The 21,866-nt window shown below is 45.6% G+C and overlaps 1 protein-coding gene across 1 annotated transcript in view; it reads left to right on the top strand.

The window, feature by feature from the left end:
* The window catches only part of CACNA1B (calcium voltage-gated channel subunit alpha1 B), a 252,226-nt gene that overhangs the window by 214,492 nt on the left and 15,868 nt on the right, over nt 1-21,866 (top strand). Inside the window, 4 exon segments of the mRNA XM_078149926.1 lie at nt 2,846-2,942; nt 13,374-13,482; nt 16,260-16,367; nt 20,376-20,473. Of these exon segments, the coding sequence (XP_078006052.1) occupies nt 2,846-2,942; nt 13,374-13,482; nt 16,260-16,367; nt 20,376-20,473 (412 nt within the window).

Raw genomic sequence — 21,866 nt, 5'->3', positions numbered from 1 at the left:
AGAAATGTCCTTATATGGGGGGGGGGGGAGAAGAAGAGACTTCAGGAGCACAAGTCCAGCATGGGAAGAGTGAGAGATGAAATCTCTCTAGAACCCAAGTGGTTTGACTCCTTTCTGTGCCTTTCCTCCTCCATCTACCAAACTGAGGTTTCATGGTGACAGTCACCCAGAGGGGAAAGGAAAAGAATTCTTCCCATGGGCCTCTGCCCCCTGTCTAGCTCTTGGTCCTCGATACACGGTGCTTGATACATTGTGGCTGGGGCGAAGCTGGCCTGCAGTCTAGCTCTCCCTTCCCCACCCAGAGTTGGGGCAAGGTGAGATGTCTTTTCCCCCTCCCAAACCCCAGCAGCCCCTCAGTGGGACAGCTGCCTTCCTGATCCCCCTTCCTCCCCATCAGCCTCACCAGATGCACACCTTCTCATGGGGGAGGGGGAAAGAGGGGAAGGGCGGGTCATCATGCCTTTGTTGTTGTAACATGTGACGTTTCCTTTCTAGTTGCCGGATTCATTATAAGGATATGTACAGTTTGTTGCGTTGTATTGCGCCACCCGTTGGCTTAGGAAAGAACTGCCCTCGTAGGTTGGCCTACAAGGTTTGCAACTTCAGAGAATCCATCCAGCATAATTTCTTTCCTACCCGAAATGCCAACAGTAGACAAAGTAACCATGATGTGTCTGACCCCATGCCTGAGACAGGAATGACTGACACTTCCCTTTTTCTCTCCTCCCCACCCTGGCCTGCCCCTCTCCCTCTGCAATCTAACCTCTTGGACGCTTTGTTTTCCCCATCTAATTTTCCCACTCCTAGCTGGCTGGAGACAGGCAGCCTTATGAGACAGTGCACAAGAAAGTTGCTTGAGGGTGTGGAGGGAGAGGCTGCTATAGGAAGAAGCCTGGTCGAGGAGGACAGAGCTTTGATTCTGTGGATCACTGTGGATCCCAGGAGAAGAAGATATTTATTTTCCTGCTTTCCTCCATCTCCTTCTCCCCAAAACAACACCCCCCTACACACACACACCCTTGAGGTTTCAGCTGGGGAATTCTTATAACAATGTAAGGTTTACAAAAGGCTAGCCCCACAATGGAAAGAGCCAGGCTGGCCCAATGACCTTCCCTCTTTGGTTCATTGAAGGGTTTATTCCCCTCTTTGACCTCCTTGGCTGGGTAGACTGTTGTTCCTGAAAAATCCAAAGATGGGAAAAGACAGATAAACAGTCTAGAACATTGACCTGGGAACACTGCCCATCAGCTGGAGATGAATCAAAGCCAGGGCCTTGGAGCAGGAAGCCAAATTCTAGCCAAGGGATTTGTCGTTGTCCAAAAAAATATCCCCTCTGAACTCTCCAGAGACGGGTCAATGCAGTATGTGAGGCTAAGGACCAACATGAGATCCCCTCCCCCTCCTCCTACCCCCTACCACACATACAGAAGATCAGGCAGTCCTCTGCAAGTCTTGACTGGAGGTAGCTCCTCTCCTGGCCCTGGAGAAGGAGGGAGCAGGTGCTAAGAGCATGATCTGAGCTGGAAGATTTTCAGAAGTCAAAAAGATGGTGTGTAACATGGTGTGGCCACCTTGCCCCTCAGAGCAAGGCTTGGCTGGAACATGAGGAAGGCAGAAATGCCCCTCTGCAAATGCAGCATCTCTGAAGTCACTTTAGCTGTCTCTTGCATCCAAAGAGAACCAGAGTTCCATGGCCCAGAAACTCTAAAGCTAATGCTCAGCATGGGCCACTCAGAAGTAGACTGAATGGTACCTGAGCTTTATGGCCCAGAAAGAATGGCAAGAAGACAAGAGGAGGTGGCCAAGTCCCTGGTGTCTCATTGGCTCCTCTCCTCCTTGGCCTACTTTAGCAGAGCTAGCTCCATGCTAAGACTCAGCTCTTCAAGACCGTCATCAGCCCTGGGATAGAGCAGTCCCATCAACTTGTAATCTTATAGGAGGGAGAATTAGAAGTGAGCACAAGTCTGTTGTCTGGGCCAGGCTCCCCTGGACCCTTTCTGAGATTCCTTCTCAGCCCAAGAATGGGGTCCCTGGCCCCTTCCTTTTGGGTCCCAAGGCTGTATCACGGGGCTAGTATTCCCTTTGCAAGATCTATAAGGTCTCTGGTCCCAGAGAAGCTGCTTTTGAGTTTGGCCTTGGAAACAGGGCTCTCCCTATGAATTTACATTCCAAAGTACCCATTTCACTTGCCCATTTCAGTTGTGTTTTATGGAAGGATTTTTCTTCTTTTTTTCCCTTTTTCCCCCTTTTTTTAGCTTTTAACCTAAATTGGAAAGAAATGTTGACCACAAAAAGAAAAGGAAGTATTGGCTATGATTCTATGAGTCAGAGCTTTGTCTGTCCCATAACTCTGTCTACCAGCTCTCCCTGGCATGGTGAATACAAAGATTTTTGGATTTGGCATTTTTAAATTATTTTTTTTAAATCAAAATAAGAAAATAAAATTAAAAAGCCAACCTAGCCCACCCCTCCCTCATCCCTTTCCATGTCCATTACCTTAGACATCAATCATCCCGTCCACTGCTGCAGGGATTAGAGCATCAAGGTATAACTTCGACCTAGGGATCTCTCTGCAGACCAGGAGAATAGGGGTCAGGGCTGGGGGAGGAGGGCACTGAGAATGGGGATGAAAAAATAAAGCAGAGAAATCCCTCATTTTACCTACTTTTAATTTTTTTATGTTCTTAATGGAAAAATTTGATTAACTGGATCTGTTTTCTTGTCTGCTTCCTCCCACTCCTCCCCTTCCCCCATCCCTTCCCTCCCCTCCTAACCTCTGTGCTGCCCTCCTGCCGCTGATGTCCCCTCCCTGCGGTGCCTCTGCCTCTTTCTGATTGGTTCCCAGTGGGCGCATCAGTTACAGTGACATGTTTGAGATGCTGAAACACATGTCCCCACCCCTCGGCCTGGGAAAGAAATGCCCTGCTCGAGTTGCCTATAAGGTAGACCTCTTCTCCCTCCTCTCCCCCTCCACCTCCCCACTCTCTCCCTTGGAAAGCTTCTTCTGCTGGGGTTAGGACTGGGGCAGCCTGCTTCCCAGTGTTCGCACATTCAGAGTGCACTTCCTGGGCCACCATCATCTCCAGTGGCCAGAGTCAACCCCTGAGGCTGGGGGCATTTCCTGACCCATATGGGGATCTGTGGTGTGTCCATCTGTCTGTCTCTTTGGCTGTATTTGCACCCAGCTCTATCATTGTCTCTTTCTGTATCTTTCTGCTTTCTTCCCAGTCTACTTGGGAAAAACTCTTAGCACACTCTTGTCCCAAGGAGGAGTCTCCCCCTCTTGTCCAGAAGTTTAGTCTGCTAAAGACTATAACTCAGCTTAAGTGGCTAGAGAAGGGGATGGCGACTTATCATGTCCTCTTCTACCACTCTTTGACTCCTCTGCTGGGCACAAGAATGGTACTCCAATTACTATTGGGTTCCAATCTACAGTTTTAAAAATGAAGTCCCTCATAAGGTACCTGGGGGAAATGACCATTTCTGCTATATCATGGGAGTGGTGGAGGCAGCAGGGTTGGAGACTTACCTGCAGGTGGCCCCCAAATGTTGGGGGTCATTGGCCTTCATTCCCCATCCCCTTGCCCCCTCTGTCTTCCAACCCCCTCCTTTCTCCCAAATGGCCAAAGCCAAGTCTGCACCTAGCTCTACTCCTATATGCTGGTAAGTGTGGACATGCACACTTATCCTCGGTGTTTCCTGTGCACTTATACCAAATCCTGTATTTCCCTTAAGACCCTTAAGTCACCACACTCCCAGCCCCTATATTTGGCTCCTGTGAACCCACAAATCCTTTAGATTTTCCTTTTATTTTCCAGGTCAATGGCAGAAAAGAATATAGTAAATAACCTTGCAAATTTCTTAGGTAAAGCTGTGTGTGGGTCTAGACCTGTCAGTGGGGTGCACACTTCCTTCCTGGCCCCTGGAGTTTCTAAATGAGACTGGCCACTTGACTCTGACCTATAGGAGCATTTGTCTAGAAAACCTTCAGACTTCATTCCTGGGCCACAGAAGTACAATAACCCTGGGCTCAGATAAGGAACAAGGAGGCCTGTGTTTGGAGATGCCTGAATGGGTAGTCTTGCTACTGTCTGGGTTTTTTCTTGTAGGGAATGAGAGGCGTGACTCTGTGGGGCAGGCTTATGTGTCCTCTGACCTGCTTGCTGCCACAGCACGTCCCCACTCCTGTTATATGGAGGGGCCCTGCCTCTAGCCCCACAGTGCAGGATGACTGTCCTAGACTTTCCTTTGAGGTCTTTCCCTTTCCCTTCCTGCTACTGAAAATAGAAAATAAAAAACAAAAAGCAAATGGATTTAAGCAGCCAAGGCTAGGTATGAAGGCTCATCAGGAGTTTAAAGGAAAAATTGTCATTCCTTGATCACCCTTGCAAGGCACGGTTATCTCTAGCAGCTAGGTTGTATTGTAGATAGAGTTCCCAGCCTGGAGTCAGGAGGACCTGAGTTCAAATCTAGCCTTAGACACTAGCTGTGTAACCCTGAGCAAGTCACTTAAGCTCTGCCTCAGTTACCTCAACTGTAAAATGGGGCCTCCCAGAGCTGTTGAGAAGATTAAATGAAATAGTATTTGTAGAATGCTTAATAAATACGTGTTTCCTTCCTTGCCTTCCTCTGAAAGGCAGGGCTCTTGGAGCTCTAACTGTCCTTGAGCACAGCTTTCCAAGAGTGAAGCCTGAAGGAGACAGCTGTGCCTTTCAAGGGTCTAGGTACTTTCTTCTGGCAAGGGAGAAAAATGTCCCTACAGGATGTTTGTCCTCTATCCAGTCTGTGGCCGTAGCCCTTCCCTCCGCCAGGTCTATGATAGACTCTAGTGCCCAGAAGTTCCACTTTCTGCCAGGTGATTTTGGCCCCAGTTTAGAGATGAGGCCCCAAGCCAAAGTAGGAACACCATCCTCACCAGCAAATACCCCAAGTGCAGCCAGTGGGCTCCAGTCTGAGTTTGACCTAGAGTGCACAGTAGGGAGTGTTTGTCACCCATTCCCACCTGGCTTGTTCACAGTGAACCCGATCAAGGGCTCAGCCCTGCAGTTATCCCTGCTTATATGGGTGGGTGAGCAGGCATGGCAGAATACTTGCAGCCCTTGCCCCGGCAGCCTCTGTCTTTTGGGCTGACAGTTGCTTCACCTTAGCCCCCACCTCTCTCAAGGCCATGCTTTCTGGTGGGTGCCAGGTGTGGTGCTCAGGTCTTCCCAGCCCTCCACCCCTCACCCCGCCTCCCATCCTCCCACTCTGAAACCCAAGACTGCCAGCCTACAGTCCTGGAACTGAGCTCCGAGGCTCTTCTGGACTGGAGAACCAAGTCAGGGTTTAGGTTCTGCCTCTTGTCCACTCTCTCTCTCACCTCTTGGCCAAGGCTTGGGTCCTCCTGCCTTCTCCCATTTTCAATGACTCTCTTCTCCTTCTGCCAGCCTGCATTGTTCCCCTGTACTGAGCCTCTGTCCTGGTGTTTCCCATGTGTCTCTGTGTTTGGATCCCTGTGTCTCTGGTGACTGTCTCAGTGCAGCTCCTGTGGTGGTTCTTATACTACACCAGCCTCCCTCCAGGAGGCTGATGCTTTTTACTTTCCTCTCTCCTCAGCTAGTCAGAACCAGGCCCTGCGGCAGAGTTGGCGTGCATGTGTCTTGATGCTTGTCTTGTAATGCCCGCATGTCAGTGTTTTAACCTCATTCAGAAGCAGGAGAGCTCCATCCATACAAACTGGAGTGACCGGCAGAGGATGCTGCAGAGTCATGGAAAGGCAGGGAAAATGGGCAAAACAAGGGAAGATTTTTAGCAAATCATGTGCCACCACAGCCTTGCAAACAAATTCTAACCTTGATTAGCCCTTCCCTTCCTGGGGTCTCACCACACCCCCACCCCACCCCAAGAGACTCATCAGTGAAAGTCCTTGAAATCAGAAGCCTTTTCTGCACAACAAGCATACCTTCATAAACCCGAGCCAAGTGAGGGATGAGCTGTTTGCTAGGCTGTTTTCAGGGATTAGAGGGGGGCCAAGCTCAGTGAGAAAGGCTTGCTCAGCATGCTAGGTACCGAGCCTGTTTCTGAGGAGATGGTGAAATGGGAAGCTTTTCTCCAGCAATCACCCTGATGTGGAGGATCACACTGGTATTTTCCAACGAGGGTGGGATGGAAAGTCATAAAATTCTTGGCTTCCAGCATTGCCATTGGGGAGGCTGCCTGCCCAAGGAATATGCAGATTGTCATGACTGATGAATTAACTAGAATTTCTGACAGCAAATAATGTTAATATAAATATGCTTTGTCTGAATAATATATTTTTTTTGTGGGAAACATTTTTAATAGACTAGATATTTCAGTGAATCAAGTTATAATGCCCTCTATTCTTTGCTAATTGAGTTAACATTCCTTTCAAAGCTTCCATAAGATGCTTATCCTAAGTGTTTGGAAAGCAATTTGGATTAGTGGGGGAAAGCTTAACAACCAGAACAGAAGCTAGCCTTGGTCCTGGTCATAGAATGTTGGAGCTGAAAGAGACTTTGGAGCTCATTCAATCTAACTCCCAAATTTTATGGAGGAGGAAACTGAGGCCCAGATCTTCAGTAACTTGCCCAAGGTCATATAGTGAGTTGGTAGTGGAGCCAAGACCAGAACATTGATCTTCTGATTTCCGGCCCAGAGCTCTCTGTGCTGTAAGATGTTCTTACGGATTGTCATTGGATTTTATCCTCTTATTTGGTGTATTTGGCCCATTACATTACCTTCAACCATATGACCTTTATAGCCTTATTATATATTGCTCCCCTGCATGTTTCTAGGCTATGCAGTGGATGGAGTTCTGGACCTGGAGTCAGGAAGACTGGAGTTCCCAACTGGTCTCAGATATTTACCAACTTTGTGAGTCTGGGCAAGTCACTTAACCTCTGCTGCCTTTGCTTCCTCATCTAAAAAATGAAGATAATAATAGCACCTAACTTCCAGGGTGGTATCGTATTTGTAAAGTGCTTTGTGATCTTAAAGTGCTATATAAATGCTAGTGATTATTCATGCACTTATCAGTACAGCTAAACTAGATGAACCCTAAAAGCCTCTTCCAGCTCTGACAGCTATGACTAGTATAAGCCTCAACCAAGGACCTTTCCCTGGGGACCACTTTAATGACCACCTTTTGTCTTCAAGTCACCATTCTATTAGCCACCACCAATCAACTAGCATTTATTAAGTGCTTCCTAAGTGCTAGATACTGTGCTTGGTGGAGGGATATAAAGACAACATGAAAGTTCTTGCCCTCAAGTAGCTAACAGTCTAATAAGAGAGATCACATGCACATATAGAAATCTATACGTAATATGTATGAACTGGGAAGAAGGGGCACTAGCAAATGAGGGAATCAGGAAAGGTTTCTCACAGAAGGTGGTACTTGAGCAGAATTTGAAGGATATCATCTATTCTATGAGGTGAGATGAGGGAACTGATTCATACCCCAGGCTTTAGGGCCTTGGCTTAGTGGGTTGGAGTGAGATGTTGAATTCTACTTCCCCATCCGTTCATCTGACAGTCTATCAGTCACCCCTTATTCATTCCTCTGGAAGGCTAATCATGGAGAAAAGGAAGAGAGAGTCACCGTGTGGGACTGATTTCTGACTAGCGTCCATTTCTGGCTGATTTAGAACTAGAACCCAGGGCTACCTCCCTCTTGCCTATAGGACTGGGCCAGAGACCCTAGGGTAGTCTGGCTGGGACAGATAGACAGACAGACAGACACAGAGCATTTATTAAGCATTTACTATGTACCAAAAACTAAGGAGTGAAGGAGTCTGCCAGACCATAGAATTCAAGGAAATACTTATCCGAGGCAGTGAGAGGGTAGAGTAGAAAAATGAGGACCAAAAGAGCCCCCTCTTTTTCTTTCCTCATCTCAGGCTTATATAGTCTGTAGCCAGATATTGAGTCTGGGAGAAAGTCTCTTCAGCATAGTTTGAGGAAGTCCAAAGAGAGAGAATGTGGTATATGCTAAGCAACAATAGATGGTCATCAATGGATGATTTATGGGATCTGGTCTCAGGGTCCCAGGAATGGTGAGCTCTGACTTTCAAGAGCTAGTGTAGCTATTTACAAGACTGTCACATTTGCATAAAGGGATAGAGCCACATGAGTAGTAATTGACTATTTCAATCGAGATTTTATTGGGTGATCATTTCTAGATGATAATGGAGCCCCGAATTTCTGATTCCAATCTTGCCAAATGAATGACCAGATCACACCCATATTCTGACATTACACACTCTGGTTCCTCTGCTTCCCACAACAATCACCATAGGAGAGGAATGACTTCCATCCTCCTCTCTCTCTCTCTGACCATAAATAGCTCCCTCCGTCTGTGCAGATGAGGACAGTGAAGGTGAGAAGGGGGAAAGGACTCTCAGGTAAGCTTGTGAGCCCTAGTTGCCTGCACTGGAGGCAGTCAGTGGTAGCAGCTACAATGGTAGCACCCCACAGAGTCTTTCTCAGCCTGCATCTCACCTGGGGCTTTTGTGGGGACAGGCTTCAGGGCTTGGTCAGGTACTGAAGACTGTAGATGCAGAAACCTGAAGTCAGGATCAACAGTGGGAGAGCCCTATTTCACTTGTAGGTTTGAGAGTGCCAGCCAGTCCCTAGCCCAGGGATTATTCTTCCTGGCTGGCAGCATGATTCCTGAGTGAGAGACAAGGGCTGATGCTAGGGTGAATGCCAAGAGCTTTGGGAAAGGAAGAATCTGGGTGTCTCTCTGGCCCCTTTCATTGGCAAGAAGGTAGATGTAGTTGTAGGAAAGGGAGTGGCAGAGGAAGCTCATCTAGGGTGTTTATGGAAATTGATAGCCAGACCTAAGGCTTAAGCCAGTCATAAACCCTCCGATGGGGCATGGTTAGGTAGGCTATGTTCTCAAGGCTTTTTCAGGTAGGCAGGCTACTATTGGCTCCCTTACAGGTTCCTGGAAAGACTCCAGGAAATATCCAGGAAGCAGAATAGAGGCCAAAGGAGAATATCCCATGCAGCTCCTAAGGTCATATTCCAAGGGGAAGGCCAAGGCCCCCTCTGTCAGCTCCTGGCCCAGCCCAGGATGGAGCTCTCCTGACAAAAGTTAGGACTCATCTGCTTATTCTTCACGCCCATGCATCTTCTGTCTCTTTCCATCCCTAACCTTCTCTCTCTCACTGAAGTGGGACTCCTTCAACCTTCTGCAGTAAGTTAACCATTGGATTGCACTGAATATTGACTGTACGTGTACGTGTTCTAACCTTTTGTGCGCTGAGAGGCCAGGGCCTATTGCCTGGAGGACCCCTTACTGAACACACTAAATTGGAACTTTGCCAGCATTTCATATTGGGTCTGACTACTTGGGACAGAAGAGGTTATTTTCCTAGCCCTTGTGGGGAGGGGACAGCCAGCTCTGGTACCTGCTCCCTGATCAAGCAGAGGTAAAAGATTGGGTTAGGGCAGTGCCCTGTAGCTGTGGCTGCTGCCTGCCTTTTCTTAGATTGGCCCTAGATCATGAATGAAATGTTATTATGGGGCCAGACATTTCTATGGCTTTCCCCAAGCATGTCTCTGCAGAAAAGGATCCTTCCTTTGAGCACTAAGTGGGATAGGCTAAGGTGGGGACTCGGGGTTAGGAGAGAGGCAGAGGGAAAACAGCGAGAAGGCAGCAGAGCTTGGGGTTAAATTGGACAGTGGCTCCCTTTCCATTTATCCCCTTCCCTCCCCCTGCTCAGCTCTTCCCCACTCCACATAGTAAAAGCTGCTGTTCTGAAGTTCCATTTTCCAAAATGGCAAGTCCCTTAAAGTAATTTTAAATACTGTGGGGATGACAGTCATGAAGAAACCTGGAAAGGGGGTCTAAGAGTTATCACTTTAGCCTGGTTCTGGATTTCATTTTGGGTCATTGCCAGGGAGCAGCCAAGGAAATTATTCAGACTAGCTGTTTTGGAGGCGATGGACAAGGTTCCCAAGGGACCTACCCCTTGCCCTGCAGATGCTGGCCCAGCCGACAGGGCTGGGATAATTTCTCAGGTTTGTAGGACTCATTTGCTGCTGGTCATCTTGCCTCCAAAAGACACTCACTCCCTGGTGATTGGGAGGATGACTTTGGAATGAGTTTGGATTTGCCGGAAGCCTCAAGGTCTGAACCTTCATGGACGAGGAGCCCGCCCTCCTCTCACCAAAGCTGAAGTCTGGTGGTTTTTCCAGGGAGGCCTGATTCTAGTCTTTCAAACATGCCCATTGGATACAGGGATTAGCATTCCTCTCTGGGTTGGGAATGGGGCTTCTTATGGGAACAGAGAATAGGCTACCTCAGGCTTGGTTCACCCTGTTGGCTACTTCCACTAGGACCTGAAGCAGCTGTTTTCCCCAAGTCTAAGGGGCCTACAGGTGACCTGACTGGACAAATCCTTGGGATAGGGATCAAATCTTTGGTTAGCAGAAGTTTCCTTGCTGATTACCATGGACCCAAGGATCCCAAGGGTCAGTTCACATTCCTCCTTTAGATTAGAGGCTATCTAAGCTCCTACCTACTATGAGGACAGCAGCCTCAGGACACAGGTCTTCTTTCTGTTTTGTGACTTTCTTGCATTCTGATCTTTTGGCTGTCATGGCCTGGGATCCCAGCATGGCCAGTCCATTGGGTAGAGCTTCACCTAGATTTGGGCTGGAGGGGAACAGGTCCAATTCTCCCAGAAGCTCCAAACCTCCCCAACTTGCTGCTCTGCCTCTTCCTTTTGCCCATAGCCTAGTTTTCTAGCCTAAAGTTCAAAGCTTAGAACACCAGATGCAGCTAGTATGGGAAAGGAGGGGAGAGAAGACTGGGGGCTCTGTTGGAATCAAGCAAATGTGCTTCTCAACCCCACCCCTCCCCAACACACACATAAGGGACTCAGCCTACCTAGGCAATGAGCAAGCTATCTGACCAAGGCTCCTTTAGGAGTATGCCGTGGAAACTCAGATGCCTAAGTCTGAGCAGCTTCTCCTGGGACTGGGAAAGAACAATGAGTATCTTCCCAAGAACTGCTGTCAAAAGCTGTCTCTCCTACCCTTCTTTCTTCCTCCACAGAGAGCTGCAGTTGGAATTAGGAGGCCCAGGTTCTAGTCCCAGCTCTGTAACTAACGTCCTTTAACTTGACATCTCTGGACTTGTTTCCTCATCTGTAAAATGAGGGGATATAAGTTAGTTTGAACGTCCATCACAGCTTTGAAATTCCATGATTCTCTGTTATTTACTGCCACATCAGTTACCTGCATTGGGACCCAGGGAAACCCTCTCAGAGTCTTTCCTTTTTGATGCGTAGATGATGGAGTATCCCTGAGACCACTGGCTGCCCTCTGGAATCAGATGTCCAGGCCAGGACTGGCTGCCTTCTTCCCTTCCCCATGCCACTCTTCAAACTTGATTGTTCATAACCCAGAGAAGTCAAAGGACCGTAGATAAAGAGCTGGGAGTAACCTGAAAGGCCATTAAGTCAGACTTTTTCATTTCTCCAATGAAGAAACTGAGGCTTTGAAAAGAGAGGTGACTTGCTCAAGTTTACAAAGCGTCAGCATTAGGATTTGAACTCAAGTCTTTTTACTCAGATCCAGAGCTCATTCTTTCCACTGTACCACTCGACTCCCAAACAGGATGTTTCAAAATCCTGACAGGTTCTAGAAACCTGGGAGAAAAGCCAAGCCCTCCAAGACAAAGAGAATTTGGAAAAGACAGTGACAAGCCAGAGCTGGTCACCAGGATGGTAGAGGAACTGGAAGCCACATCTTACAAAGATCAGTTGAAAGAACTCATATTTATCCTGTAGAACAATATACTTCTAGAAGGTCACCATATTAACCTTTGAGTATTTCAAAGGCTCTAATTGTTTGGAAGCTCTTGTAAGAGGGATGAGATGAGCTCTGCTTGGTTGGCCCTATAGTCAGAATTTAAAACACTGGATGGAAGTTGCAGAAATGCAGGTTTCTGTTTGATACAAAGGGAAGCTTCCAAATAATTAGGGCTGTCTATAAGTGGCATGGGCTGGCTCTTGTGGTGGCCACTTGCCTGCGACTAGAGCTCTTAAACAGAAATTCATTAGGAGTCTTAGAGAAGGGATTCCTGCTTCCTGTTGGATTAGATTACCCAAAACGTCCCTTTCAGCCCTGAGATTCTGTGATTCTTCCTGAAGTGATGGGGAATATTGTCCTAAGGCAAGCTCCCATATCTGGATTGTCTCCCTGCAAATGGCAGTCTATAGCTTTTCCATCCAGGACAGACCTTTCTGAAGCCTGAGGACACAAGGAATGAGTCATGACTGGGAGGTTTGACAGGCAAGTTGGGAGCTTTTAGCATTGGAGGCAGCAGCCTGGCTCACGGAGCAAGAGGAGACTATTTGGGGAAGATTCTTTTAGACATAGGGGTAGTGCTAACAACTCCCATATGCTCTGGAAGGGGAGATAAGGGACCTTGAGGTCCAGCTGTGGAACCTTGGAGTTTGACAGACTACTAGCGGCCAGGGAGTGTGAGGTAACTTGAAGGAGTGCATGGTGGTATTGTTGTAGAGGACAAACTAAGGGTCATGGGTACAAACAGAGGCTTAAGACATTTTACCTTTCCTGTGTGAACTGCCTGGAAACCCCATTTCTTCTGCTTGTGGAGAAATGACCCATAGACATAGACAATAACTAGCTATATAGCCAAAGAGGGAGATGCCTAAGATGGTGGGGATGAGGGCCAAGCCTGACCAGCCCAAGGCTAGGGACACAGAGACTTTGGGGAGAGAGATGTGTGTCTGGCTTTCCCTTCCACTGCCAGTACCCAGAGAAAGCAGAAATATCCTGCCCAGCCTGGATGGGGTAGAAGGAGGGTGGGATCAGGCTCTTTACAAAGTGGCCGTTTAGAAATAGAAGCAGAACTACTGGCCTTTCCCTCCCTGGTGCAGTGGCAGGGAGACTAGGAGATGGGTGCCTGATGCCTAAGGCAGACCTCTACTGAAGAACAGAAGCCTCTCCAGGATTGAAGTTGAGGGACATATGGTACAACTGAGGCAGCAGAGACTTGGTCTGTGTCCTGGGGGAAAGGCACTTCTAATAGGTCTCCTTTGATGTTAGCCTCTCACCCTTTGATGAGAAAAAGTCTAAGGAGGCTGGTCTTGGTTTGGCCCTTTGGTTTCTGGGACTGGCTTGGAGGGGGATTATGAATGCTGGCAAACCTCCCCCTTTCTACTTAGCTCAGCCCATGTCATACCCTCCTGGGAGAGGAGAGCAGGCCACAAGCGCACCAAAGCTTAACCTTTCCTAAGCCTTCAAGCCAGCAATTGGGAGGCAGGGAGGGTCAGATGAGAGGGTGGCTGGCAGGCCGGGCTCTTCTCCTGACCCACACTTGGGTCTTTCTCCAGCGCTTGGTACGAATGAACATGCCCATTTCCAATGAGGACATGACTGTGCACTTCACTTCCACCTTGATGGCCCTCATCCGGACTGCTCTGGACATCAAACTTGCACCAGGTGAGGGGGTAAAAGGGCTGGCACCTTGAGAAGGGCTGAAATCAGGAGCTCAGCAAGGAGCCACACAATATCTATTCCCATTCTTGCTGAAGTACAACCTGAGAGGAGGACTGAGCTGTGTTCCAAGCCTTGAATCTCTGACAAAAACTAAAGTTCACTTTATTTTTCTGAAATAGTAATGTAAGCCAAGCATTATGTTTAGCCCTGTAAGATATACAAAGTTCAGACAATACTGAGTTCTCGCCATCATAGCTCTTGCAGTCTAATGGGGCTATGACATGGAGAAATATCTCTAATACACAATGTTCTCTAATCGTGTAAGAGAAGTGCAGAACAGAGCACAATATGAGATTTGAGGTGAGGAAAAGCTACCATTGACAGGGAAGGATCAGGGAAGAGGCTCTGGACAAAGTGGCATTTAAAGTGGACTTTAAAGGATGGGTAAGAATTCAAAGTAGAGGGAACAGGAAGACTCCCCAGTCTTTGTTTCAGGGCTACTGTCCCCTGCACCAGGGAAAGAGCTTCCTTCTTCCTGCATGGCTTGATGAAGACATTTACAGGAATATCGCTGTGGCCCACGCCTTCCAAAAAGAGTTCTTCCATAGTTGTCAACCCAGGTTAGGTCACTTCTGACCTAAAAAATTGACATTTCTATATTTATTGTGCTTCCAGACCTATGTTTTCCACTGTTCTTGAGGCAGTAAGGGAGGCCAACTTTCTGCTCAGGGAGTACAAGACTCACAGAAGCAACTAGAGAATAATACAGGGGAGTGATAAGTGCTAGGTTCTGACATACTGAATTCAAGGCTATAGAAGTTCAGAGAAAACCAGTGTAGCCTGAAGGTATGGAAGACAGGGAGATGGTTTGGGACTCTGTAGTCCTTTTTCTTGAGGCAATGAATTCCTCCTCACGCCCACCCCCCACCCCCACACCTGGGAGCACTAGGCAGGAAAGGCCGGTAAGGATAAAAGAGATTCACTCAAGATCACAAAGCCTAGATTGAGAATGTGGGCTAACCTTCAGCTCAGCATTTGACCATGATAGTTCCCAAGAAACTTGGAGAAGGCCTGGACTGAGGCAGTCTGCCCAACTTGAAATGCCTCCGGCGTTCCTTCTTTGCTTTTTGCTTGCCTTTTCTCAATATTTCCACTTCCTAAGTGACATCTGACTTTTCCCCTTTTACCTTGTTCTGAACAAGGAAAGTCATTGGGCTTTTTTTATTTTTGCAAGGCAATCGGGGTTAAGTGACATGCCCATGGTCACACAGCTAGTGAGTATCATATGTCTGAGGCCAGATTTGAGCTCAAGTCCTCCTGACTCCAGGACCAGTACTCTATCCACTGCACCAGTTAGCTGTTCCCGTCATTGGGCTATTGATGAGATCACCTAATGAGAACGCTATGCCTACAGTGTCCCATGTCTCATAAAAAGAGTAGAATGTTCTTCCTGAGAGGGAGACTGTTCACTGGGAGAGACAAGTAATGAATGAGCATGGCTGGAAAGGAACAGCCCCTTGTCCCACTGACATGCACTGCCTAGATGCGGGAAGATACAGACTTCAGTCCTGTCTTTTTAAAACTATTAACCTTTCTATTAGGCTCGAGGGAACCCTCTGTTTTCCTGGCAGGTGGAGATCTATGAGGCTAGCACTGAATTCTTTTTCTGTGTTTTGAGTCCAACCTCTTCACTCCATTCCAGGGCCTCATTACCACCTCATTACCAATGGCTTCCTAACCCAGTCTTCCCACATTCAAATTCTCCCCCCTTTTAACTATGCTTCACAGGCTGACTGATTGATCTTGCTGATGTGTGGCTTTGATGACATCACTCCCCTGCCTAAAAACCTTATGGCTCCCCAGCACCTGCAGGATAAAGTCCAAATGTGTTAGTCTGATAGCCAAGGCACTTCACAGTTTGTCTCCAATGTAACTTCCCAGCCTTATCTCATATTATTTTCCATCGTGGACCTCTCTACTTTAGCCAAACTGCACTGCAATGACGTTCTGCGTATAGCCTTCTGCTTTCTCTCCTCCTGTGTCATTCATTCATTGTTTGTGCTTCTTCCTTCATGTGAAATACCTTTTCTCCTATATCTTCCTGTTGAAATACAATCATCACAAGGCAACACATACTTATGGCATCCTTAAAGACCCAGATCACATAGTGCCTTTTCCTTGAAGCCCTCTTTGATGACCTCAACTGGAAGTGATTGGTTACTATTTCCCAGCACTTCATGCCTCACAAATAGCATTTGTAAAAATTAGCTTTGAATTACCTCTCCTATTAGATTGTGAACTCCTTTTTAAAGATTTTTTTATTTATTTCATTAAGTATTTCCCACTTGCATTTAAAAATTTTTTAACATTTATTTTTAAAATTTTGAGTTCTAAATTGTCTTCCTCTTTCCCATCTGTCCCTCACTCCTTAAGAAGGCAAGCAATAAGCTTTGTGACCCTGGGCAAGTCACTTAACCCCATTGCCTAGCCAAAAAAAAAAAAGAAAAGAAAAAAAAGAAGGCAAGCAATATGATATTGATTTTACATGTGAAGTCACAAAAAATATATTTCCTTATTAGCCATGTTGCAAAAGAAAACACTTACTAACAAGAAAAACAAAGCGGGGGGGGGGCGGGGAAGTATGCTTTATTAGAGTGCAGGGATTCTTAATGTCCCTGATAGCACATAGCAGAGTGCCTGCTATTCAATAGGTAAATACTTGTTGAGTGAATTTAAGGAAGCTATCTCTGCCTCTCCCTTTCTTTGCTTTGGATCTATAGCTGGGATGAAACAGCATCAGTGTGATGCAGAACTGAGGAAAGAGATTTCATCTGTTTGGGCTAATCTGCCCCAGAAGACTCTGGACTTGTTGGTGCCACCACATAAACGTAAGTAAGAAAGTAGAGGAGCAACACTGCTCCCATCCCAACCATTTTATCTTTCCCCTCAAGAATTCTTGCCAAGGAGAGTCTGAGAAGATGGAGAGGGGTGAGGTAAGGAAGAGTGGAAGAAGTAGATACAGACATGGGAAAGAAAATGATAGATGGTATAGAACTCTGAGGGAAATTAGTTCTGGAGCAGTGGCAAAAATCAGAACATGTTCCTCACCTACTGAACCATTGGTGTAGTTCGTATTGCTTTAAGAATGCAGGTCTTCTTTCTGTTCTCAATAGCCTTGCTCCTTTGTTAATACTGTACACATAGTTTTGGACTAAGCACTGTGAGGAGTAAATCTCACCTCTCAAAAGGTAGACAAAGTGTTGAGAGCTTCTACTCTGGGCTTCATTCTAGGAAGATATTCAGAAAATAAGGAAATCTTGGTTTGTGATATGAAAATAATGGGAAACTTGAGAGAAAGCATTCATGTCCTAAGAACTTTTTAACAACCAGAGCTATCCAATGATGAAATATACCATCTTGAAGGGCAGTGAGCTTCCTGTCACTAGCAGCAGAAGCAGGATGGTCATGCTAAGCTTAGGGTCTTGGTAATATAGTAAAAAAGAATTCTTGTACTGGAAGAGGAGTTAGACCAGATGACTTCTAAGGTCCCTCTCAAGTTTTGAACTTTTGCTTTTCATTTATTTGTTTATTTGTTTGTTTGTTTGCTTATTTATTCATTTATTTATTTATTTTTGGTGAGGCAGTCAGGGTTAAGTGACTTACCCAGGGTCACACAGCTAGTAAGTATCAAGTGTCTGAGGATTTGAACTCAGGTCCTCCTAACTCCAAGGACAGAACTCTATCCACTGCAGTACCTAGCTGCCCTGAACTTTTGTAGTTCTATGAAAGAAATAGTCTGCTTTTGAGAAACTCATAATCAAGGAGGACAAAACATACACATGTTCTAAAAAACAAGCACGGAATGTCATTTTCAGAAGTACATATTAATAAGTATAAACTAAATAAACTGAGTGGTAAAGACTTAAGTGGAGAAGTTAGGTTAAGTTGTGCATAGCTTCCTGGAAGAGGTAAGTTTGGAAGGTAATAAGAAATGATAAGCAGCTAGGTGGCATAGTGGATAGAGTGCTGGGCCTGAAGTCAGGAAGACTCAAACTTCCTGAATTCAAATCTGGCCTCAGATACTTACTAGCTGTGTGATCCTGGACAAGTCACTTAACCCTATTTGCCTCAGTTTCCTCATCTGTAAAATGAGCTAGAGAAGGAAATGGTAAACCTCTCTAGTATCTTTGCCAAGAAAACTCCAAAATGTGTCATGAAGGGTCAGACACAACTGAACAACAACAAAACATATTCTTTATAGTCTACATAACTATAATTCAGTTCAACAAATATTTAGGTGGTGCAGTGGATAGGACTCATCTTCCTGAGTTCAAATCTGACTTCAGACACTTGCTAGCTATGTGACCCTGGGCAAGTCACTTAACTTTGCTTGCCTCAGTTTCCTCATCTGTAAAATGAACTAGAAAAGGAAATGCCAAACTGCTCCAATATTTTCGCCAAGAAAATCCCAAACGGAGTCACAAAGAGTCAATCATGACCAAAATGACTGAACAATAAAGGAGAAAAGTTAATTAGCAGAGAAGATCTCTGTGATAACGATAGAGGGTCCCAGGGAGAAATGAGGGTGAGGTAGGAAGAGGACTAAGATATGTAGGGCTTTGAACATTAAGAATCTTGTATTTGATATAATGGATGACAAGGTTCCAACAGAGGCTTATTAAACAGGACAGCGATGGGATGAAAATGGGCCTTACAAAGGTAATGCTGCTAGTATATATAGGAGAGATCAGAGGCTGGGACAACTAGGGGTATATAGGTAAGGTCCAGATTTGAAGTGATGAAGGCCTGGATTGAGCTTTGGCTGTGAGAAGGATTAGCAATTACTGCCCATTGCTAAGAGAGGTGCTCAAAGGTAAACTATCTCATATGGAAAAATTGTGGTGTAAAAGAAGGGATAGGAACTGGACCTATGATTTTAGTAGTATAGGGAATTCCCTCTACCATTGGAAGGCAACATCTATTCTGCAACTTAAAGATGGCAGAGAATGCCTAGAATGCTGAGGGTTTATGTGACTTGACCAAAGTCATACTGCCTGCATGGATCAGAGATAAGACTTAAATCTGGGTCTTCCTGGCTTCAAGACCAGCTTTCTGTGTATTACACCACAGCCATCTTGAAAATGAAATCAGCTGAAATAATTTGGAATGTTTAGCCTGGAGAAGAGATGATTTAAGGTACTAAGAGGGAAAGAGGGGTGGTGGTGGCAAGGTGACATGTGATCACTATCTGTCATATGGAGAAAGGATTAGACTTGTCCTACTCAACCCCAAAGGACAGTGGGTAGAATTGCAGAGAGGATGACTTTTGTCTCCTTTTAAGAAAAACATTTAGAACTGTCCAAAAGTAGAATGAGCTGCCCCAGGAGAGAGGGAGTTCTCATCACTGAAGTTCTTCCAGTAGATACGAGATAGCCATTTGTTAGGACTGTTGTAAAGAAGATTCCTGTCCCTGTGTGGGTTGGGCTCAGTGACCTCAGAAGCCACACTCCGGTCTGAGATTCTATGATTCTATATATCAAGGGCCTAAAAAATCAGAAAACTGGATAAGGTAACTCAGGATCTGGTGCCTGTGTGCTACAGCATGGCTAGCAAAGCATAGGACCTTTGTATGCTTAATGCATCTGAATGACCCACCAATACCTCAGCTTAACTCAAATCTAGGTTTTTCTTTCTCCCTCAACCTATTCTTCCTCCTGAGTTTGCTATTTCTGTCTGTGGTACCACTATTTACCCTATCTTCCATGTCTCAAACCTCAGAATCATTTTTCATTCTTTCCACAGTAGCTGTTTAATGAATGTTTTTTGAGTTGCCCTTAGTAGGTTTCCCCATTGATGAGTAATGAATGAGTAACCTTTAAATGGTACAGAAGATCATGAAGAGAGAGTTCAGTGTGAGTTGGAACAATCTGGGCTGTTAGGAATGAAACTTTAACTAGGTCTTGAAGGAAAGAGAGGATTTTCTCAGGGAAAGGCATTCCAGGTAGGAGCACAGATTTATTAAGGACACCAAGGTAGCAATAACTCTGATGTACATGGCAGACAGTGGGGAGCAAAATATTAGTATTAGGGAATAGGAGATAAGGTTGTATAGAGAAGATGGAGGCCAGATGATAGAGAGCTTTGGAAGCTAGGAAAATTAATTTAGTTTTGATATAGGAGAACGACAGTGCAGAAATGCGATGTTGAAGAAAGGTCCTTTGGATGACATGGGCAGAACACAGGAACTAGACCAGGACCTAGAGGCAGAAAGGCCAATTAGAAGTCTATTGCAGTACTAAGAAAGGAAAAAAAGAAAATAAAGAAGTCTATTGCAGTAAAATGAGCATGAAGTGATGAGTGCCTGAGCCAAGATTAGGGTTTTGTTAAAGTAAATCAATGTTGGATGGATGGATGGATGGATGAGTGAATGAATGGAAGGCATTGGAGAATCAATTAAAAAGAAGAGTCTAAAGAATTTAGCAAATTGCTATCAGATGGGGAAGGAGAGAGAGAGAGGAATTAGAGGTGATGCCAAAGTTTGGAAACTAAGTACTGAAGGGAATGGTGGTGTTATTGACAGAAATGAAGTGAAAAGAGGACTATAGTGACCTTGGTCCCATATTTTCCTGATGCAAATCATTGGATAAATAAAAAGTCGGGTCTCTTTGGGAGTGGACTCATTGTGGGTCTGGTGTTTGTGGGAATTGAGATGGGGGGGGAAGTTGGTATGAACCTTGTTTGTCTCTTGCTTCTCCTTTTTTCTTCTCTATCCTTTCTCTCTGAATCCATGCTTTCCATGGCTTTCCTGCTCTCTCTTCCCCCATCCTCACAATATATTTGTTTTCCTCCCTTTCTACCTTACCAATGCCCCTCCTCTTCTCCATCTCTGCCTCCAGCTGATGAGATGACTGTTGGAAAAGTCTACGCAGCTCTGATGATTTTTGACTTCTACAAGCAGAATAAAAACACCAGAGACCAAGGTCACCAGCCTCCGGTAGGCATATCCTAGAAACCAAGGATAGAGAGCCTGGGGGCCTTGGGGAACATGCTGGGAATCAGGAAGGGGAGGAATTAAAAAAGAAAAGGAGGATTACAAATGGCTGAGCAGCAACCTTTGTCAAGTATGCATCCTGTTTATCCTAGTGGTTTCATTTTATGAGAAACTAGATTGAGAGGCCCTCATCCTATCTAAATCTCAGGAGAGTGAGTGATGGGGAAAAAAGTGATGAATGACATTGTACAGCATGGAGACTTTCCTAGGCTCCTGAAGGAAGTCATCTGACCCTGGCCTTAAGGCTGAACTAAGAACTGTCCCATTATATACAGTGTTCCACATGGGGTTCTTTCTATCCACCAGCTTGCCCTACCCCCAGCACACAGCTGTTGGTAAAATCAAAGATGCCATTAGACTTGGTTGAGAACTTATCTGTTGTCTGTTATTGACTACATATCCTCATAGTGCCAAGTACTGCGCACGACCCTCAGGGAACTGATTGCTGGTAACAACCAGATTTTCTTGAGGACCACACCCAGTTCAGTTCATTAAATATTACTGCATTAAAAGCTAAGTTTGGGAGTGCAAAGACGAAAATGAAACAATACTTGCTCTCAAGAAGATGACATCAGGGGATCGGAACAGGGAGAGATAGATAAAATAGATGGGCTACCATGTAGTTTTCAAATATTCTATGTGTTTACATGTCATTTGCATTCATCTGAGAAGCTTGTACAACTTACCTATGACAATTTGCAACTTGTCTGTACTATGGTTCTTACGAGCAATTGTCATTTTTCTTCCCCTCCCATGTATTCTTTCCAACCTGGAACCTTTCATCAGCCAATCAACAAAGACTTATTGAGAATCTACCATATATCCTGCTTAGCTGAGTAGCTTAATTATATACTAGATTTGGGGGCATTGCCTACATCCTAGCTAAAGCACAGCAGAGTAAGTGATGGGAAGGGAAAAGAATGTGCTTGTCGTTATTGGAGATAGAGAACTATAACACACAATTCCCACCCTCTAGGAGCTTATGGTTTAGCTGGAGACACAAGCCTGTAGCACACAAGACACTAACAGCCATTAATATGAGGCAGTTTATAATTAAATGGTAGAATGTATTGTACAAATCCAAATAGCTATTGATGCAGAGAAGAGATTTTAGTTGGGGCTAGAGAAGTCAGGGAAGGCTTCATGGAGAAAATTTAATTTAATTTCAAGGATAGGTATAGGATTGAAAGACTTGGAAGAGAAAGTAGAATATAAGTGAAAGTCTAAAGTTGGAAATTCAAAGGCCCATTCAAGGAATATTGAGAAGTTTAGGCTATCTGAGCAGAAGATTTCTGTTGGGGAGGAGGGGGAAATGAGATCGGATAGAAGGGAAGCA

Source organism: Phascolarctos cinereus, unplaced genomic scaffold (assembly GCF_003287225.1).
Source record: "Phascolarctos cinereus isolate Bilbo 61053 unplaced genomic scaffold, phaCin_HiC Scaffold_2;HRSCAF=192, whole genome shotgun sequence".
Lineage (NCBI taxonomy): Eukaryota > Metazoa > Chordata > Mammalia > Diprotodontia > Phascolarctidae > Phascolarctos > Phascolarctos cinereus.
Note: the sequence above shows the minus strand (reverse complement) of the source record. Positions and strands in the feature narration are given on the sequence as shown.